A 21,422-nucleotide genomic window follows, 5' to 3' on the forward strand; every position below is an offset into this window, starting at 1 on the left:
GAGTCATCATGTCACGGGACAGCCTGGTCCGTGTGTCCAGGGACTGGACGGGACACACAAAGTCTGGACGATTCCCTTGCATGCCTCATGGCCCTCTTCTCTGCTCTCCACCCTGTACTGTCCCTCACCACTCTCCCCCATCCCAGGCTCCAGTCAATCTCCATTTCATAAAAATCAGCGTGTTGTATTTACAACAGATGTTTTCTACATAAAATCCACAATTCTTTGGAGCACAGGTACATTTTACTGCCTGTATGGTTAATATGAATAAAGCACAACATATATTGACAGGTTCCTGATATAAATATAGAAGTCTAGTTTTTCACTATCACCAATTTATAACCTATGTTTCTTTCGGAGTCAGTTTAAATATGTTACCTCACCGAATCTCTGAACACGCCATATGCCGGTTACAGAGCTCGACTCTAGTGATCAAAAAAAGCCCTCCGTCCTTCCAAGCCCAGAAGCACAGAATCAAAACACCTGACCTACAAGATAGAATCCGACTCCACTACAACAGCGAGGGTGTCTACGGAGAGTTCAGAGCAAACCTGGCTGTTCAGATAACAGCCTTGTAAAGACCAAGCTAAAACGCCATGGCACCCGTTTTGTTTTATCCTGTCTTCCTGCAACACCATTTTCCATGAAGAAAAACACACACTCCCCAAGTCCTGGGCTCTAGAAGCTCCGAGCATCAAATGTTTGCTCTCTGCGTCGTGTGAGAGGAGCAGACGCAGACAGTCCAGGAATGGGAGCAACAAAGAATGGCTGGAACGAGTAACTAAAAGCCAGAAACAAGGAATGAAAGAAATCTTTTAATAGAAATATGAGTAATGCTCCTCTGACGTAAGTAAAGAGAGGAGCAGGAGGTCTGGAACCGGCGAATGGGGTGTGTGCACACGGCCCAGCAAGAGGCCTCCCAAACCACAGTGACCGGTGAACACAGGCTGGGACAGATGTTGTCAGGTAGAAGGGGCGCGTCCTCCACTGCTGGTCCCCAGGCCCCCCGATCCCAAAGCCCACAGAACAGAAGAAGGGGACACTGGGAGCCCAGCCACCATCTCCTCTGGGCCTGCGGGGTGCGGATGGGGGCAGCAGAACCAGCCCTGTCACCCCCGGCTGTGGAGTGCGGAGAGGACAGGGTCAGAAAGGAGCCCAAGGCCTCTGTGGGGTGCGGCACTCCTAGGGGGGTGCAGCACTCCTGGGGGGTGCTTCCCAATCCTATCCCTCAAAGCCAGTGATCGGGGGCTCCAAGAGTCACCCAGAGACCAGGGTGGGGACGGTGGATCCAGGCCGCGTCCCCGGGGGCAGAGGTGTCTGTGGGCACCGCCGCGCTGCCTCTCTGGGAGACTGGCCCGAGTGTCGTGACACCGTGGCACAGGGCACCTAGAGGGGAGAACACACACGGGCCACCTCGGAGGCTGCAGGTGAGGGCCGCAGGGGTCGGGGGGGAGAGAGCAGTGGTCAGCTCGCCCGGGCAGGGGCTGGAGGCTGGGGCACAAGGGGGGGACGGCTGCCCCTCAGGGAGGGTCTTTCGGGAAGCCCAACGCTCTCCGGAGCACAGATGCCCCCTGGGAGGGGCCGCCGCCCGGGCAGAGGCCAGGCTGCCGCAGGACATCAGGCACAGGCGCTGCGGCGCTCGGCCCCTCCTCTCCCGCTTCAGGTCCCTCTCCGGCCAGGCTGCCCAAGGGGAAGGTGGGGACAGATGAGGTTCTGAGTCGGGGATTGAAGCGATAAACTAGGTGCGACAGCTGGAACCAGAGGGGCAGGGAAGGGAGATATAACAGATTGTGGTTAAAGGCGATGGCTGAAAAAAATAAAACGTACCCGTGTGACGGCTTAGAGTACCCATTATTCAACCAGACAGCAATCTGAGTGTCACTGTGATGGCGCTTAGTAACTGCGGTCACATCTAGATCAGCTGACTTTAAGTAAAGGAGAACGTGGGTGGGCCTCAACCAATCAGTTGAAAAGTCTTCTAAGAGCAAAACTGGTTTCCCTGAGGAAGAAGTAATTCCACTGTGGATGGCAGCGTCTGAGCCTGCCTCACGGAGTTCAGATTTGCCCCGTCTGACTCCACAAGGCATGAGACAGTTCCTCAAAAATCCACCCACCCGCCCACCCATCCATCCATCCATCCATCCACCCATCCATCCATCCATCCATCCATCCCTCTTTCTGTCTCTCTCTGTCTGTCTCCATCCTACTGGTTCTGTTTCTCTGGAAGGACTCTGACTGATCCACCCGGTCAGCTGAGACTCCTGAGTGACCTGCTGTAGCAAAGCTAATGACTCCAGCCTAAAGTTGAAGTCCCACTGCACAGTGTTCAGTCAGCTGCAGCCCGTCCGCAACACCTACACATTCACTGAATCCCAGGTGCTGAGTCAGGGGCCTGCAAGGGGCCATAGAGCAACTTGCTTTGAATGCAAAAGTCCCCTTTTCATGTCCTGGGAGGATGACCACCCTCGAACCAGGCAGTTTTATTACTGGCCAACTCTAATGGATAAAAAGTTATATCTTTCACACAACAACAAAAACCTCACACTGTAATTTCTACCCTCTTTTCCTACCACGTTAATTTAATGCTCACCTCTAGAGAAGGCTGAAGATACTAAAAGCTAATATGTAGATTAAAGAGCAGAAGGCAAAAATCAGGCCACCTTGAGCTGTCCATGGGTTTCTAACCCTCCACCATGTCTTAGCACAGCAGCTTCAGGGGTCAAGTTAGTGGAGTGCCGTGGTGTTGACATCTGCATGCTGTCTGCACGCGTGGAGTGCAGTCTGAGAGCCACAGAAGGCGATCGTTGTCAGCATCACGCCACGGAAACCGGAGGGAATCTGTTTCTACCATAGGTCTAGAAGTCTTAGATCTGATGCAGATCACACAGATCCATCACCACCTCTCGGCCGAGACACACTGATTCGGAGTGCACCGTGATCCCTGGACGCAGAGCTAGAACCAGCTCTTGCACAGAGAGAGCCAGTGTGGCCTCAGGCGACAGCCTCACCAGGCCCTCTTCTCACTCAGACCAGGACCCGAGACTGAGAAGCCTGCTCAAGCTTTGGTTTCCTCACCTGCTGAAAGGGGGTAAATCCTTTCTTTGCACTGGGCGCGTGTGAAACAGACACGTCACCGCGTGTGCACGTATGTGACCCGCGCAGCCCCCGAGTGTGGTGTGGACTGACCGTGGTGGTAGGAAACCCCTGCTTTTACAGCTTTCTTGACATTTTCTACTTTCAGTATTTAAATGGTCCTGCAGATGTTCTTCTCCCAGTTGCTAAATTTATTGAATAAATGCAAACCAAAATGACTTAAGAAGCGTTTATGCAAAATTCTCACAATTCAATAACATGCAGCCTTTCTATACCTGTAATATTCATCACCAGTGGGTGAAGTAATAAAATATTCACGCTGTGACACAACTGCAGTACAGTGGAACATATAAAGGTTTAAGACAGGAAGGGATACGCTCCAGAAAGAAACGCTGATAATCTAATTTTAGAGACAACAAGGAAAGAAAGGTTGATTATTCAGTTCTCTGTTTAAAACCACAAAGGTTTTCTCTTTTTTGGGGGGTGGGGGTGGGGGTGGGTGGGGCCGTGTTGGGTCTTTGTTGCTGCGCGCAGGCTTTCTCTAGTTGCGGCGAGCGGGGTCTCCTCTTCATTGCGGTGAGCGGGCTTCTCGTTGCGGTGGCTCCTCTTGTTGCAGAGCACGGGCTCTAGGTGCGCAGGCTTCAGTAGTTGCAACATGAGGGTTCAGTAGTTGCGGCTCGTGGGCTCTAGAGCGCAGGTTCAGTAATTGTGGCACACGGGCTTAGCTGCTCCGCGGCATGTGGGATCTTCCCGGACCAGGGATTGAACCTGTGCCCCCTGCACTGGCAGGCAGATTCTTAACCACTGCACCACCAGGGAAGCCCCAAGGGTTTTCTACTATGCTTTTGATTTTGTTTTATTCATGTGATAGGGTTTATAAAGGTGAGTCCACCAAAGGCCAAATTACAGCTCTTCCTCCTGTAACAGGAATGCCAGGTTCTGAGGGTCATATTGCTAAGAGATACATTTCGGAGGTGGGGAGGTGGGGAGGTAGGGAGCCCTTCCACATTATATTTTAAATAGAAAGCCGTCATTTGGTTACAAATGATATAACTGGAAAAACCAACAGAGACAACAGTCAGACCATCACAGCTGGGCCACCCATACAAAAACCCAAAACCCAAACCTAACAGCAACATCTTCTCCACCAACAACAGGCAACAAGGAAACAACTGATAGGAGGACCCCAGGTACTAGGCCACGAAAATGACCAAGGGCCTAGGGACTCACAACCCAGTGACAAGGCTTCAATGAGAGCATGAAAATCCTAAGAAAGGCACTGAAGGATACCCGAACGAATGAGGACCCTTCCCTTCTCCAGTGTGAGATGACATTGTATCACAAAGATGTAACTTCTCCACAAAGCAATTTATACTTTAAAAGCAATCTTACATATAACTCTAACTCGTTTTTTACGTGGATGGTAAAAATCCTAGTAGCAATCTTAAAGGGAAGAACTGTCCCTCTCCTCACTTGTAGAATTAGCTCAATCTGGCTTCACAGTAGGATTCAGGTGTCATCCTGGGGAATGTTCGCCGATGATTCACTCACTGCTGACCCTCCATCACCTGCCGTAGCGCCCGGCAACTAGTAGATCCTCAAAGACCTGCTGAGAGCAAGTGGATCCTTTGGGAAAAGCACCTATCAGTCACCTTATTAACTGCAACACCAAGTAATTACCTGAAAACTTCCCGATTAAACCCTAGCTCTCAGCTGCAGTGTAATTTCGTCAGGGGAGCCCCCCCCGACCCAAGGCCCAGTTGGGTCCCTGATTTCAAGCTCTTCTATCATCCTGCCCCTTTCCTTTGTGATCTTTGTCTCAAATATAACCGGATGGTCGGGTAATTCTTGGCCTGATGTCTTCCCTCCTGGCACCACCTCCCAAGGCCCATGGCACCGCCTGGCACAGAGCAAGCACTCGCACGAGAGGTGAGTGAAGCTGGGTCTCCTCCTCCACGAATCCACGTCGCCACTTTCTCTAAGGCAAGAGCTGCTTTCAAAGAATGCAGCTTTACCTCCAAAGAGATGCCCGAAGAAAAGAACTACAGGCTAAACTCTTACTTTGAACAGCTTGCTATTTTTACAATCTCTAAAATATGCTCTCAATCAAAGTTAAAGATATAGAAATAAATACCTACAAATCTTTGTAGAATACTTAATAAAGGAAATTTACTCTCAAGTTTTCAACAGTGGACTTTTAAATTTTATGACCATTTCACAACTAAGTGTATAATAGCATCTTCTTCAAATGAAAATATGCTAGTCATTTATAATTATGCATAGGAGTTTATTTTTTACTTTTATTTTTGAGTTTAAGAATAGAAAATTTACCTACAAAAGATAACCACTCATCTGTAATACTTGTAATTCAGTTGGTGTTATTTAAACACAACATTGGAGCTGGAAGTTTTTCGTAAGTTGTTTACTCTGGTCCAAAGGTGGGTTTTACGTAAGGCTTCTGAATGACGTATTCCCTAATATCTTGTTATGAAAAACCTCAATGCAAAACAGCTGAATTTTATAGTGACTAACGATATAGCCACCAACTAGACTCTACCATCAACGTTCCTCCCTGGTGGTCCGGTGGTTAAGACTCCGCTCCCAATGCAGGGAGCCCGGGTTAGATCCCTGGTCAGGGAATTAGATCCTGCATGCCGCAACTAAAGGATACCACATGCTGCAACTAAGACCTGGCACAGCCAAATAAATAAATAAATATAAAAAATAAAATAAAATTTAAAAAACAAAACCAAAAACTACACATTCTGCATTCTACATGATAGAAATGAACTGAAAAGGGAAGGGAAGCTTCAGAGCTGAAGTACTTATTTCCTAGTCATATATGTAGACCCAACTGTTTCCTTGCTGTGTGCCCCCCACCACTGACTAGATGCATAGAGTTACAAAATTATAAATTATGCAAATAACCTTCGGTTAGTACGGTTTTTAGAATCGTTGTTGGATCACCTGTGTGGATGGCATTAAGCACTGATCGAGTATCTATTATAAATGAAGCAGAGACTTATACTTCTGGACAAGACAGAGTAACAGGAATGGGATTTGCCCTACTTCCTGAAACAACCAAAAAACCCAAGGAAAAACACATGGAATTCTGGTCTGCAAGACATGGATTTCAGATAGTGCAAGACAGAGAGAGATTTCTGAGAGATGGGAAACAAATGCCCCGCTTTCTCCTTTGATAGAATTTCCAGGTTGCAGCACAGGGAGAAAGAACCCGGGTGAAGTCCAGCAGACACAGGTGGTTAGAATCTGCAAGGCAAAGTCCCAGAGAGAAGAGAGCTGCACAGAGAGAACTCCAGAGATTGCAGAGGTCCTCCTGAACTATTCAGAAGTGGACTGAACAGCCCACTGGGGTGAGAAAACTACTGGAGGCTGCAAAAAGAACCACCTGAAGAGACCAGAGAGACCCAGTATTCACCCAGGGCCGGAGCAGTTCCTGTTCCCATCAACCAGACTGGAAAAATCTGTTAATTCACAGAGGACTGGGCTCATAATCAGAAGGGTCTTGTCTCAGTCGTGGGGGATAATTAGCCATAGAGTGATTATGACTATAGTCCTTCCTAACACATCTTAAAAGCAAGAACCAAAAGGATCGGACTGTTTGCAAGTAACTGCATCCCAAACAAATCCCCAGATATTACTAGAAACATATCAGTACGCAGTACTCATCAAGGCAAAACCCACATGGTCAGACGTCCAATAAAAAATGACCAGACACGCAAAGCAGCATGAAAAAATGTCATTTATAACAAGAAGGAAAACCAATCAACTGAACTGGCCTGGAATTGACACAATGGTAGAATTAACAGATAAGGCTAAGATAGTATTCTGTGTGTTCAAAAAGTTAGGTGGAGACATGAAGGTATGGAAAAGACATAAACTACATGAGATGAAGACTACAATGTGAGAAGAAAAATTTACGGAGGGAAATTAACAAAAGCTGAGACATTGCAGAAAAGGTTACTGAACTTGAAGACAGCAAAGGGAATCACCAAATGAAACACACAAAGAAAAGAAAGACTTTAGAAAAGAAGAGCGTAAGTCAGCTGTGGAACAATTCTATGAGGCCTAACACACATTTCACTGGAGCCCCTAAAGGACAAGGTGTGGGAGACAGAAAAAAACATTTGAAGAGATAAGGGCCAAATACTTTCCTAAATTTCATAAAAACTATAAATGAACTCCAAAGACAAGAAAAAGAAGGAAACTACACCAAGGCACATCATAATCAAGTTGCTTGCTTAAAAAGAACAACAGAAAAAAATCTTTAAAAGTAGCCAGAGGAGAAAAAGATACATTATGTCCAGAGGAACAGAGATAGGAATGGCAGCAGACTTCTTACCAGAAACAATGCAAGCGAGAAGACAGTGGAGCAAAATTTTTAAAGGATTAAACTTTGACCTGTTGTTCTATACCCACCAGAGGTATTGTGGGTTCAGCTCCAGACCACTGCAATAAAGTGAATGTCAGAAAAAAGTTAGTCACACAAAGTTTTTGATTTCCCAGTGCTTATAAAAGTTATATTTAAACTATACTGTAGTCTATTAAGTGTGCAGTAGCATTATGTCCAAAAAAAAAAGTGCATACCCTAGTTAAAAAAATACTTTATTGTTAAAAAATGCTAACCATTATCTGAGCCTTCAGAGAGTCAATCTTTTTGCTGTTGGAGGGTTTGAAATATTTTGAGAATTACCAAAATGTGATGCAGAGACAGGAAGTGAGCAAATGATTTTGGAAAAACAGTGCCAATAGACTGGCTTGATGCAGGGTTGCCACAAACCTTTGACTTGTGAAAAACACAAAATGTGCGAAGTGCAATGAAGTGAAGCATAATAAAATGCGGTATGCCTGCATATCTTTCAAAGTCAAAGGCAATCCATCGACAGATGAATGGACAAAGATGAGCACATATATACAATGGAATATTACTCAGCCATAAAAAGAAACGAAACTGAGTTATTTGTAGTGAGGTGGATGGACCTAGAGTCTGTCATACAGAGTGAAGTAAGTCAGAAAGAGAAAAACAAATACTGTATGCTAACACATATATATGGAATCTAAAAGAAAAAAAAAAAAGTGGTACTGATGAACCTAGTTGCAGGGCAGGAATAAACAGGTAGACATAGAGAATGGACTTGAGGACATGGGCGGGGGAGGGGGAAGTTGGGACGAAGTAAGAGTAGCATCGACATATATACACTACTGAATGTAAAACAGGTGGCTGGTGGGAAGCAGCCACATAGCACAGGGAGATAGGCTGGGTGTTTTGTGATGACCTAGAGGGGTGGGATAGGGAGGGTGGGAGGGAGGCTCAAGAGGGAGGGGATATGGGGACGTGTGTGTGCATATGGCTGATTTGCTTTGTTGTGCAAGAAAAACTAACACAGTGCTGTGACGCAATCATACGCCAATAAAGATCTGTTAAAAAAGAACAAAGGCAAAAGAAAGACTTTTTCAGATGAACAAATGCTAAACGAATGAATCACCAGTAGATCTGTGCTACAAGAGAAAGTAAAGAAAGTCCTTCAAGCAGAAGGAAACTGATATCAGATGGATACCAGAATGAAGAACACTGAAAATGGCAACTATCTGGTTAAGTATAAAAGAGTTTAAAAAAATTATTTAAATCTCTTTAAAATAGAACTGTTTTCTAAAAATAATATATGGTGGGGTTTATAACATACGAAGAAGTAAAATGACAATGGCAGGAAGACTCGCGGAGAAGAAATAGAAGTACACTGCTGTAAACTGATATTTACATGGTGTATTGTCACTTGAAGGCTGACTGTGACAAGTTAAAGATGCATTCTAGAAAAGCTAAATAATTGAGATCAAACAATAAAGAGTGACAGTTAAAAAGCCAACGAAAGAAACTGTAATCATAAAAGTATTCAATTGATCCAAAAGAAAACAGAAAAAGAGGAAAAGGGAACAAAAAACAGATGGGATAAACAGAGAAAAAATACAGCAAGATGGTAGATTTAAACCCAACATCAGTACTTAACAATGCAAGTTAATGGTTTGAGTACCTCAACCAAAAGGCAGAGATTGTTTGATTAAGGAGCAAGACTCGGGCTTCCCCGGTGGCGCAGTGGTTGAGAGTCCACCTGCCAACGCAGGGGACGCGGGTTCGTGCCCTGGTCCGGGAAGATCCCACATGCCGCGGAGCGGCTGGTCTCGTGAGCCATGGCCGCTGAGCCTGCGCGTCCGGAGCCTGTGCTCCGCAACAGGAGAGGCTACGACAGTGAGAGGCCCGCGTACCTCAAAAAAAAAAAAAAAAAAAAAAAAAAAAAAAGGAGCAAGACTCAACTATATGCTGTCTACAAGATTTAAAGCCCACTTTAAATATAAAGATACAAATTGGTCAAAAATAAAAGGAAGGAAAAATATACACGTTAACACTAGTCAAGAGAGCGCTGGAGTGGCTATATTAATAACATACAAAGTAGGTTTTGGAGAAAATAATATTACCAATGATAAAAGGATCATTTTATAGTTATAAAGGAGTCAATTCAGCTAATAATGCTAATATTTATGCACTGAATAATAGGAAGCACCTTATACAACTGCAAGAAACAATCAGAGGTAGAAAATAAAAAACCCCAACTACAATAGCACCCAAAAATAAAATACTTACTTATGAGTCTAAAGAAATACAGAGGGATCTACATGCTGAAAACTATAAACAAAGATGATCAAAATGGGGATATATATACTGTGTTCACGGATTGAAAGGTTCAATATTGTTAAGACAGCAATTCTCTCCAAATGTACATATTCAATACAATTCCAATTAAAACCCCTGAAGGATATTTTGTAGATAACGACAAGCTGATTCTAAAATTTATTTGGAAAGATAAAATAACTAGAAAAGCCAAACAATTTGCAAAAGAATAAAAAGGTTGGAACATTCATACTACTTGATCTCAACATTTACTATAAAGTGACAATAATGAAGACAGTATGGCATAAGCAAGAGGATCCCTAGATCAATGGAACAGAATACAGAGTCCAGAAATAGACTCACGAATATGGTGAATTAATTTTTGATTAAGGTGGTAAGGCAATTCAATGGAGTATGGTTAGTCTTTTCAACAAATGGTTTTCAACAAATACTTGGATATCCATGGGCCAAGAAATGAAACTGACAAAATGGATCATAGATTTAAATGTAAAACTAGAAAATCTTGAGGAGAAAATTTTTTTGAGTTTGGGCTAGGCAAAGACTTCTTATATATGACACCAAAAGCACTACCCACGAAGGAAACAAATCAAAAATTAGACTTCATCTAAATGAAAAACTCTGTAAGAGACACTGTTAAAATAAAAAGACAAGGCACAAACTGAAATATTTGCAAATCACTTATCTGTCAGAGCATTTGTATCCAGGTTATGTAAACAAGTCTCAAACTCAATAAGAAAACAACCCAATTAAAAAACAGGCCAATGATCTGAACAGACACTTCCCCAAGGAAGATACACAAACGAACACAGGAAAAGATGCTCGGCATCATTAATCATCAAGGAAATGCAAGTTAAAGTCAAAATGAGATAAAAGGACTGAAGACACCAAACGTTGACAAGGACTGGAGCAACTAGGAACTATTGCGCGTGGCAGGTGGACTGGAGCAACTAGAATTCTCGCGCGTGGCTGGCGGGAGTGCAAACATGGCTCATCTACTTTGGAAAACAGTCTGGCAGTTTCTTAGAAAGTTAAATGAATACTTAATCATACGACCCAGCAACCCCACGCCTGTGTGCTCACCCAAGTTAAAAAAAAAAAAAACCTATGTCCAAAACTTGTACATGAATATTTATAGCAGCGTTATTGCTAAAAACTGGAAACAATTCAAATATTCCTCAACTGGGGAGTGGACAAATCATGATACCTCTATATAATGACATACTACTGAGAAAAAGGAACAAACCACTAATACATCAACAACATGGAGGAATATCAAACAGATTATGCTAAGTTAAAGAAGCTAGACTCAAAAGGCTACATACTCTCTGAGTCCATTTATATGACATTCTGGAAGACGCAAAATGACAGAGCTAGAGGACGGGTTAGTGGTAGCCAGAGATAATGGATAAGGGGAAGGTCTGAGTTCAAAGGAGTAGCATGAAGAACTTTTCTGGAGGGTAATAAAACTGTTTTATATCGACTGTGGCGGCGGTGGTTACATGACTACACGTATTTATCAAATCTCAAGAGAACTCCTCACTAAAAAAGTCATCTTGCCGAATGTAAATTTAAAAATAATTTAAAACGTTACAGAAAGATAGTAAATATTTTCTAGGCTCTAAGTTCTCAAACCTTCTTCATTCACAATGTCCTTAATATCTTAGTAATTTCTTCACTGTGCCCCTAGACCCAAAGAAATACCTATCAATTTAGGAGCTTAAAAAACCCCAGCTTTAGTGAGGTATAACCTTACTGTATGTAAAGTGTACAGTTCGATACATTTAACATTTACATACATCTGTGAAACCATTATACAATCAAGATGATAAATACACCCATCATCCCCAAAGGTTTCTTAGTAACTTTTTTTTTTTTTTTTAGGCTGTACCGTGTAGCATACGGGATCTTAGTTCCCCAACCAGAGACTGAACCTGTGCCCCCTGCATTGGGAGTGTGCAGTCTTAACCACTGGACCACCGGGGAAGATCGCTTACTAGCCTTTTGGAAAAAAAAGTACATATAAATTAAGTTGGTTGCGGTTGGAGGTGGGGGTGGGTTTAGGTAGAATTGGCGAGGGGTGGAGTACGGAAAAAGATTAACTTTTTTTTCTCTATCTTTTTAGATTTATTTCACTTATTTAAAATAAGCACACATTTAATAAAAACATCAAACAAAACAAAGGGTAATTCTCTCAAAATAAGAACAAATCTCCAAGAAATGGCTCACTGGGTATTTGAAGTAGGAAAATCGTTCGCTGGATTTCAAAAAGCACTTTATGCCTTAATCTCCCCTTAGCTCAGCGACGACGGCAGTGCTTCTTTACCCCACGTTACTGTGACTTCGGCCAAACAAAAACAACAGGAAACGCAAAAAGAGGAACGCGTGATTTACATCATTACCTGAAAGAGATCTGTGGACTATCGGAAGCTTCACTGGCTAATATGCTACGTCCTTTCATTCAAAACATCCTTTCCTCTCTCATTTCCAAACTATCTTCACCCTTACAACAAGTAATACTTTCCAGAACACACTGTAAATATCAGATATAAAAACAGTAGGAGGAGACTGTCCAACATCAATCCTTAAATGAAACACAAGACGATCATCCCGGGGATCTGGGCATGATACCTCCCACAAGGACCCAAGAAAAACTCCTCTGACCTTAACAGAAAATGTTGACTTGAACACTAAGCATGAAAGAAAACTTGTAAGGTACTATCTAGTCATTTACAAGCAGTACAGATTAAAATACCGCGATGAACTCATTTCCCCCGGAAACCCAACATGAGTCCTGATAAGGACAGTACTGCTATTACACTATACACGACAAGGTTTTTTGTTTTTTAAAGAAAAACGCATTTATTGATTTTTGATAATGGCAAATGTGATACATGATCATCATGAAAATTTTTTTAAATTATAAAAATTTACTCATAAAAGGGGAAAATCCACATAATCATACTATCTAAAGGCAGCTACTATTAACAGTTTGCTCTCTATTCCTCTAGAACACAGTCTCCCGGAAAGGTAAGGGTAGACTGCGTAAGGGCACACTCTGCATCTTTTTTTTTTTTAATTAATTAATTTTTGGCTGCATTGGGTCTTCATTGCTGCACGCGGGCTTTCTCTAGTTGCGGCGAGCAGGGGCTACTCTTTGTTGCGGTGCACGGGCTTCTCACTGCGGTGGTTTCTCTTGTTGTGGAGCACAGGCTCTAGGTGCGCGGGCTTCAGTAGTTGTAGCACGTGGGCTCCAGTAGCTGTGGCTCGCGGGCTCTAGCACGCAGGCTCAGTAGTTGTGGCGCACGGGCTTAGCTGCTCCACGGCATGTGGGATCTTCCTGGACCAGGGCTCGAACCCGTGTCCCTGCATTGTCAGGCGGATTCTTAACCACTGCGCCACCAGGGAAGCCCCACACCCCACATCCTGTTCACTGACTTCTACAGAGTAATCCAGCACCAAAGATGTGGGTAATTCTAGACAGGTCCATCTTGACGTGAAGCACTTTTGAGCCATCCACTTCATTCAACCATTGATCTAACCGATTCCTTTTCTGACCTTCAGGTGGTTTCATCTGTGACTAACCCTAGTCTTAGTGCCCTTGTCCAGGGAGGAGACTCTAGAGTGAGCATTACTGAGCCTCTGACATCCCAAATCTTTCTCTCTGGAAACTGACAGCCCAGGGGGAGTTAAGAGTTGTCACAGGTAGTATGTGAGGGCTTAACCTCAGGGGGCAAGGCAGGGAGGCCATTCAGAATGACCTGGAGAACACGTGTAAACAAAGTGCTGCGACCCAGGAAACGCCGTTTCTGACCTGCTCCCAGGTGGCGCTGGTGCTGCGGTCTTGGAGCAGCGCTCTTTGAGAAGAGTGGTTCTCACACTCTTTGGTCTCAGGACCCCTTTAAACTCCTAAAAATGATTGAGGATCCCAAAGAACTTTTGTTTATGAAAGTTATATCTATGGATATTGACTGCAGTAGAAATTAAAGCAGAGAAATTTAAAAAATATTCATTCATTAAAAAATAGCAAACCCATTATGTCAGTATAAATATAAATTTATAAAAAATAAAATTTTCATAACATTTGCTATTTCATAAAACAACTCATATCAAATAAAAGTATTTCCCAAAACAAATTCAGTGAGAAGAGTGGCACTGTTTCACATTTTTGCAAATCTCTTTACTGTCTGGTTTAATAAAAAACAGCTGGATTCTTACATCTGCTTCTATGTTCAGAATGTTAATTTGGTTGAAATATAGGAAGAAAAATCTGTCTCCAGCAGATATGTAGTTGGAAAAGGGAGGGGTATTTAACAGCCCTTTTAGATAATTGTGGACTTCTTTGATACTACACCAAAACTTGATAAGTGGTAGTTTACTAAAGGTTAGCTATTCTGTGGAATCGTAAATCTTATCAATGAGGGGGTCTCTAATTCACGAAAATCCACTGGTGTGTCTTGCACTTTGAACGGCTCTCTGGCCGATGAATGATTTTGGATCATCCGTTTTGGTCATTTAGAAAATACTGGCCTCACTGAATTATGTGTATTCATATATTTTAAATATATTGCCTATCGGACTGGACTGCTATGCTTTTTAAAAACAGAGTTATTGAGAGATAATTCACATATAACACAATCCACCCCTTTAAAGTGTACAATTCAATTGTTTTTAGTATACCCACAGGACTGTGCAGGCATCACCATGCCTCATTCCTTCTGTCGTGTGTATTAAAGATCTAATTCATTCATAACGACACCGACCTCAGCAGGAGAGCTTGCAGCGCCCGGAAGCTGAAGCCTGCACTGGTGGATACAAATCTTTCAAAATCCAAAATTTTGCCTGAAAGCTCCAATTTTATCTTTGGCAACAAACACTGTCAATGATTTTCCTTAAAGTGACATTCTTATTTTATTTTGTGAGAAAATGCTCCCTAAATATCCAAGTCTGAATAACCTGTTTGCCAGTCAATCTTCAAGTAAAAATGGTGTTCTGTGAAAAAAGTGGCTACACTATTAGCTTGATTTTGCTATCAGTGTTTTCACTATGAGAAAAATGCCAATGCCTGAAAAACAGATTAGTCAATTGAAAAAAACAAAAACAGATGGCTGACTATATTTTAAAAATGAGTGAAATTAAGAGATAATGGAGTTTATGTAATTTAGGCCTGAGAATCTAGATGCCAGGAGTTTTCCTTCCTGAGTAATTCTCCTTTTCATCCTCATCTCCCTGAACCTAAGTTTTTGAAATCTGGAAAATAAAAGTCAGGCTAGAGGATCTATAAGGTTCCGTTAATTTCTAGGACTACAGTCTATGATGTATAAAGATACACAGCACACATGAAAAGATGCTGAACATCATTAGCCAAGAGGGAAACGTAAATCAAAACCACAGTGAGATCCTACCTCACACCTACTAGGATGGCTACCATCAAAAAGACAGATAGGGGCTTCCCTGGTGGCGCAGTGGTTGAGAGTCCGCCTGCCGATGTAGGGGACACGGGTTCGTGCCCCGATCCGGGAAGATCCCACATGCTGCGGAGCGGCTGGGCCTGTGAGCCATGGCTGCTGAGCCTGCGCGTCCGGAGCCTGTGCTCCGCAGCGGGAGAGGCCACAACAGTGAGAGGCCCGCGTACCGCAAAAAAAAAAAAAAAAAAAAAAAAAAAAAAAGACAGATAGTAACAAGTACTGAAAATGTGGAGAAACTGGAACCCTTATACCCTGCTGGTGGGAACAAATGGTGCAGCCACTTTGGAAAGCAGTCTGGCAGCTCTCCAAAACGCTAAACACACAGTGTTAACACGTCACCAGCAATTCCACTCCTAGGTAAACACTCAAGAGAAATGAAAACATATATGCACAAAAATCTTGTACATGGACGGTCACAGTAGCATTATTCATAACTGCTAAATAGCAGAAATAACCCAAAGGTCCATCCATGGATGAACAGATAAATAAAACGTGGTATATATTCACATAATGGAACATTATTCATTTATTATTTTTTAAATTTATTTATTTATTTATGGCTGCGTTGGGTCTTTGTTGCTGCGCGCAGGCTTTCTCTAGTTGCGGCGAGCGGGGGCTCCTCTTCGTTGTGGTGCGCGGGCTTCTCGTTGCGGTGGCTTCTCTTGTTGTGGAGCACGGGGTCTAGGCACGCGGGCTGCAGTAGTTGTGGCACACGGGCTCAGTCGTTGTGGCTCATGGGCTCTAGGGCGCAGGCTCAGTAGTTGTGGCGCACGGGCTTAGCTGCTCTGTGGCATGTGGGATCTTCCTGGACCACGGATCGAACCCGTGTCCCCTGCATTGGCAGGAGGATTCTTAACCACTGTGCCACCAGGAAAGTCCCTGGAATATTATTTATCAATAAAAAGAAGTTCTGACACACGCTACAACATGGATGAAACTTGAAAACATTACGCTAAATGAAAGAAGGCCACATAGTGTGTAATGCCATATCTAAGAAAGATCCAGGTTAGACAAATCTATAGAGACATAAAGTAGATGAGTAGTTACCAGGGGTGGGGAGTGGGGAGTGGGGAGTGAGGGAGGAATGGCAGTAATGGTTAATGGGTATGGGATTTCTTTCAGGGGGATGAAAAATGTTACAGAATTCGAGGTGATGATGCCTGCACAGTCCTGTGAATCCACTAAAGACAACTGACTTGTACATTTTAAAGGGGAAGATTGTACATGTGAATTACCTCTCAACAACTCTGTTAAAAAACATACAGCAGCCCAGTCTAATAGGCAACATATTTAAAAGAAGTAAGTGTAAGAAGTATAACATCTATAGAGCTTTGGATTCTTCACAGTAAGTGGGCATTAATGTCTTTAAAAATACTACGACAGGGGCTTTCCTGGTGGTCGAGTGGTTAAGACTCCACGTTCCCACTGCAGGGGGCACGGGTTCGATCCCTGGTTGGGGAGCTAAGATCCTGCATGCCGCATGACGCGGCTGAAAAAACCAAAACCAAACGAGACAAAAAACAACTATGACAAAACAAAAATACACACACACACACACACACACACACACACACACACCAGGTAATCCTTCAAGTAAGTTGGCTGAGTGCCACTTCAGTGGTACGCACACCAGGGGCGTCCAAAGGGAACTACAAAGGGGCCCCCATTTTTTCCACCTGCCCTGCTGGGTCCAGGCACTGCTTGGGGTGGAGGCTTTCTGTTGGCTGCTTGAAATCTGCACCCACTCGCTACTTCTGAGAGGGTTAGAAACCACTGCCAAGTACCATCCCCACCACACGCCTTCTTCTTCGTCATATATCTGTCATCAGTGCCTTCTGTCTTTATAGAAAACAAAACAACAACAGCAAACAAAACACAAATCCTCTCTGCCCCACACCACTCATTCAAGCTCGAGGTAAGGGAATGGCTGTGCTCTCTCCTGCCCTCGCTCCAGTCAGAGGACAGAATGGACTGTCTGTCCCCTGTTCTCTCAAGTGACGCGGAAAAGCGCCTCTTGTGCACATATCTTCATGGGACAGTGTAACTCATCTTGTACCAGATTTCTCTCTGCACCTTCTTCCCGCCTCATGGGCAGTCCTGTAACTCTACCTACTTCCCCCGTTTCACCTTCTTCACTGCCTTACCTTAACCTAAAATGACACGTTACTGGTCAGAGCCTTGGGAGGGCAGAAGCCTTGGTCACCACTCTACTTCCTCATCTGAAAAAGTGCTCAGTGGATGCTCGGGAAGTGTCTGCTATGTGCTTTAGGAGCAAAATAAAGTGGCCGATACTCTGAAGATGGCTTGAATTTCCGGGTGGGGAACAAAGCTAAGACAGCAGGAGGAGAACCTGGCTATTAGGACATGGTTTTAACAGGGAGACGAGAAGTAATGATTATTTAATCTAAAAAAAGTCTCAAGGGCTTCCTGTCTCCTAGGTGGTTCTGGTAATGCGCACCGCCTCTGTGAAACGCACGGGAGAGGCTGATTCAAGCAGGCAGGCCCCATGTGGTGCAAGGGCAGGCCTCTGACCCCAACCCGCCAAGCCTCGCCTCACTGGGCTCCGCAGACGCCTCCCTCCTGGGTTAAGAGTGGGACTCAGGGACTGCAGGCAGCCAAGGCTCTGTCGAAACTGAAAAACCTTCCATACTTGTCATTTAATATAGAATAAACTTACGTGTTTATAAATTTAATAGATGACATATTAGTACATGTAATTCAAAAAGAGAATGAATTTAATATATAATAAAGCAGCATTTAAGATCGACGGAGAAAATGGAATGTTCAACACACAATGTAGGGACTAATGATTTTTCAATCATTTTATACGACAAAGTTATATCCCTACCCTGAGCCATTAAAGAAAAAAAAGTTCCAGGAGGATTACAAAATGTACTGTGAACAACAGAATTATGAGAGTGTTAGGAGAAAGTATTAGAGATTTTTCTTTGTGATTCTGGGGTTTGGGAGGCCTTCCAGAGTAATTGAGAGTTGAAACCGAGAGGAAAAAAAAGACATTCCGCAATTTTCCTTAGTCTGAATGGGTGAGGTTTTTGAGGATTTACTGCTCAGTATATGCTTGTGACGGTTCTTCTGGTAGGAGTCTGGTGGAGGAACCCAAACGGCTCTCACAGTCCTAGGCTGACTACATGCTGGTAAATTCTGAACTGTAAGAGTTAACAGTAATAAATTAATCAGGTTGATCTCAACTTTGGATACAACAGATTGTGAATGCAAAAAGAACACGACTTTCTTTTTCCAAAGCAAACATACTAACGTAAGAAAGAAACATATTTTAGGTCAACGAGTCTAGTCAATTTTGAAATATATAGCTTTGGGGAAAAAATCAGAAACTTAAGGAGTTCAGTGGAAATCAGCATTTAAAATTTTATGTTAAGCCACGAGGACTCCCTAGTAACTGGGGAGTACTATTTCAAAAGCAGACAAAACACCAACAATTCAAAAAAACTCAAGAGAAAACTGGAGTTCAGTGTCAAACGTAAGAGTTTTAGTAATGGTATCACACGAAATGTTTCCAGGCGGTAGTGACTGAGGTCACAATGGGACCTGCAAAGGACCTGGGAACAGGAGACTGAGATTTTGGGGCTGAATGAAACCAACGATGAACTAACTGCAGGATGACAAGAGCTGGGTGCATCTCAGCCCATCAGGGTGGACTGTCCTGACACCAGCTTGGTCCCACCACTGTCTTAACTCCTCCCCATCATTAGAATTTTCCTGTACATGTATGGACAACATGCTTACTTCTAAATTATATATGGGCACTATTACATTAATGTTATATATCTTAAAAAAAAATTTAAAGAGGGTAAGGCAGTAAGTACAAATGGAAGTTCTAACATTTCTACCCCACAGGGTAGTTGTGAGGATTAATGAGTTAACACATGTAGGGCGCTTTCGCCCCTAGAAGATCCCTCACTGCAATCCAGGACATATTACAAAGATTTTCATTCTTCGAGGTACAAGTACAAATTTTTGAACAGCAGGATTTTTTCGTGGCAAGTGTCATGTTAGGCTCAAATGTCTTATAGCACAGTCTAAGAATATCAGAGTCCCGTTTGTAACTCAGGTTTGGGACACGCTGGTTAAACCGTAATCACTTACCATATGGACTACTTCTGGGTAAATAGGCTCTGTGATCACATTCCGATTATGGGTGATATATTCTACCATTTCACTTAAAGCAGCTCGTTTTACTTCCTTCCACTTTAGGTCACTTAGTGGATCGGAAACAAAGTCAAAGAGGACACAACACTGACGTAACTTCTGGATAAAAAGCTTCTCTTGATCAGCAGGAGGAACATCTGAAAAGGAGAAAGCAAAGTATATTGACTGCAAAAATGCTTAACCCAGAATTATTGTGAAATACTTTTAAGCTTTCTACTATTTTTATTTCGAATTAATAGAGATTCAAGAAACAAGAGATGGGGCTTCCCTGGTGGCACAGTGGTTGAGAGTCCGCCTGCCGATGCAGGGGACACGGGATCGTGCCCCGGTCCGGGAAGATCCCACATGCCGCGGAGCGGCTGGGCCCGTGAGCCATGGCCGCTGAGCCTGCGCGTCTGGAGCCTGTGCTCCGCAACGGGAGAGGCCACAACGGTGAGAGGCCTGCGTACAGCCAAAAAAAAAAAAAAAAAGAAACAAGAGATGGGGTAGGGGTGAAGAGAGGTTAAACATTCCTTAAAGAAAATGAAAGGAAAAAAAAAAAACAACTAGTCACTGCTCAGATCATATGCTTCGTATGATAAAGTTTCTATACTTTTTAACTCTCTGAAGCCATGTCCAGAGTCACTGTTCAAAATAAATTCCTTCCAAATGCATTCATTCAACAAACATAACCTAGCACCAATGATCACATGCTGGCACTGTGCTGGGCAGTGGAACAAGAGGCAAAAAACACAGCCCTGGTGTGGGGTGAGGGGCACGGACACCCACACCGCGTGACAGCTGCACACAATAGGTACAGGCAAGGTAAGAAAAGGTCACAGGAAGGATGCTCCCTCAGGTCTGCTGTTGCTCTGAACTTCCAGGGGAAGGGCACGGTGGCCGTCCATCGGCCAGCTGGCAAACAGCAAGTGGCATCAGTGTGGAGCTTGCCCAAACGAGCTGTCACACACACGCTGTGAGGGTCTCCACCCTGGTGCCCCACACAAAGCACATCTCCTCCTCAATGTGGGCTACGGTCAATGCACATTACACATGATGTCAACAATGTAGAAAGAGCGCAAATGATAATATTACTGAGCGAGTGCTTACCAGGGCCAGGTGCCATACTAAAAGCTTTATACATATTTACAAAATGTAATCTTTGCAATGACATAACAGAGACGAGATACAGGCATAGAGGGTCAGTGCAGGGCTGGAAAGTGATGGAGCTCTGTGTGACTTTCTAGAATTCTGGGAGGTCTGGAAAACTCCAATCTGCCAGTGTGAGCTTGACAGCTTTTTTCGGTGAAAATGAGATCAGTGGTGATATTAACGAATAGGGTTTATAGACACATTGACTGAAATGTGTCCAAGATCTGCAAGATGGCTCCGAAGACCTCCATGACTCAGTGAACCAGTATTTTCCACGTGATCAATAAATGGTGTTACAGTATCAGTCAAGGGCAAAAGAGCCATTCAAAGGGCAAGAGAGTCCACTGGTTTTTGTTTTTTTTAATTAATTAATTTATTTATTTATGGCTGTGTTTTGGGTCTTTGTTGCTGCGCGTGGGCTTTATCTAGTTGCAGTGAGCGGGGGCTACCCTTCGTTGGAGTGCACGGGCTTCTCACTGTGGTGGCTTCTCTTGTTGTGGAGCTCCGGCTCCAAGCGCGCGGGCTTCAGTAGTTATGGCACGTGGGCTCAGCAGTTGTGGCGCACGGGCTTAGCTGCTCCGTGGCATGTGGGATCTTCCTGGACCAGGGCTCGAACCCGTGTCCCCTGCGTTGGCAGGCGGATTCTTAACCACTGTGCCACCAGGGAAGTCCCAGTCCACTGGGTTTTAATGTAATAAAGTGTATAGAGGGTTTACTAACGTGGTTTCAGATTCCACATTGCAGATTTGTTCAAGAAACTTCTCGTTTGTTAAGTTTTGGTGCAGTATCAAAGAAAATGTCTACAACTATCTGAAGAGCCTATTAAAATACTCCTCCTT

At 43.6% G+C, this 21,422-nt stretch overlaps 1 protein-coding gene across 4 annotated transcripts in view; it reads right to left on the reverse strand.

Moving 5' to 3' along the window:
* Window positions 1-21,422, reverse strand: part of PPP2R5C (protein phosphatase 2 regulatory subunit B'gamma) — a 119,071-nt gene that overhangs the window by 33,764 nt on the left and 63,885 nt on the right. For all 4 annotated transcript variants that reach the window (XM_065871926.1, XM_065871929.1, XM_065871928.1 and 1 more), the window contains exon 2: window positions 19,390-19,589. In XM_065871926.1, coding sequence (XP_065727998.1) covers window positions 19,390-19,589 — 200 coding nt within the window. The remainder of the gene's footprint in view (window positions 1-19,389; window positions 19,590-21,422) is intronic.

Source organism: Phocoena phocoena, chromosome 2, assembly GCF_963924675.1.
Source record: "Phocoena phocoena chromosome 2, mPhoPho1.1, whole genome shotgun sequence".
NCBI classification, from domain to species: Eukaryota; Metazoa; Chordata; class Mammalia; order Artiodactyla; family Phocoenidae; genus Phocoena; species Phocoena phocoena.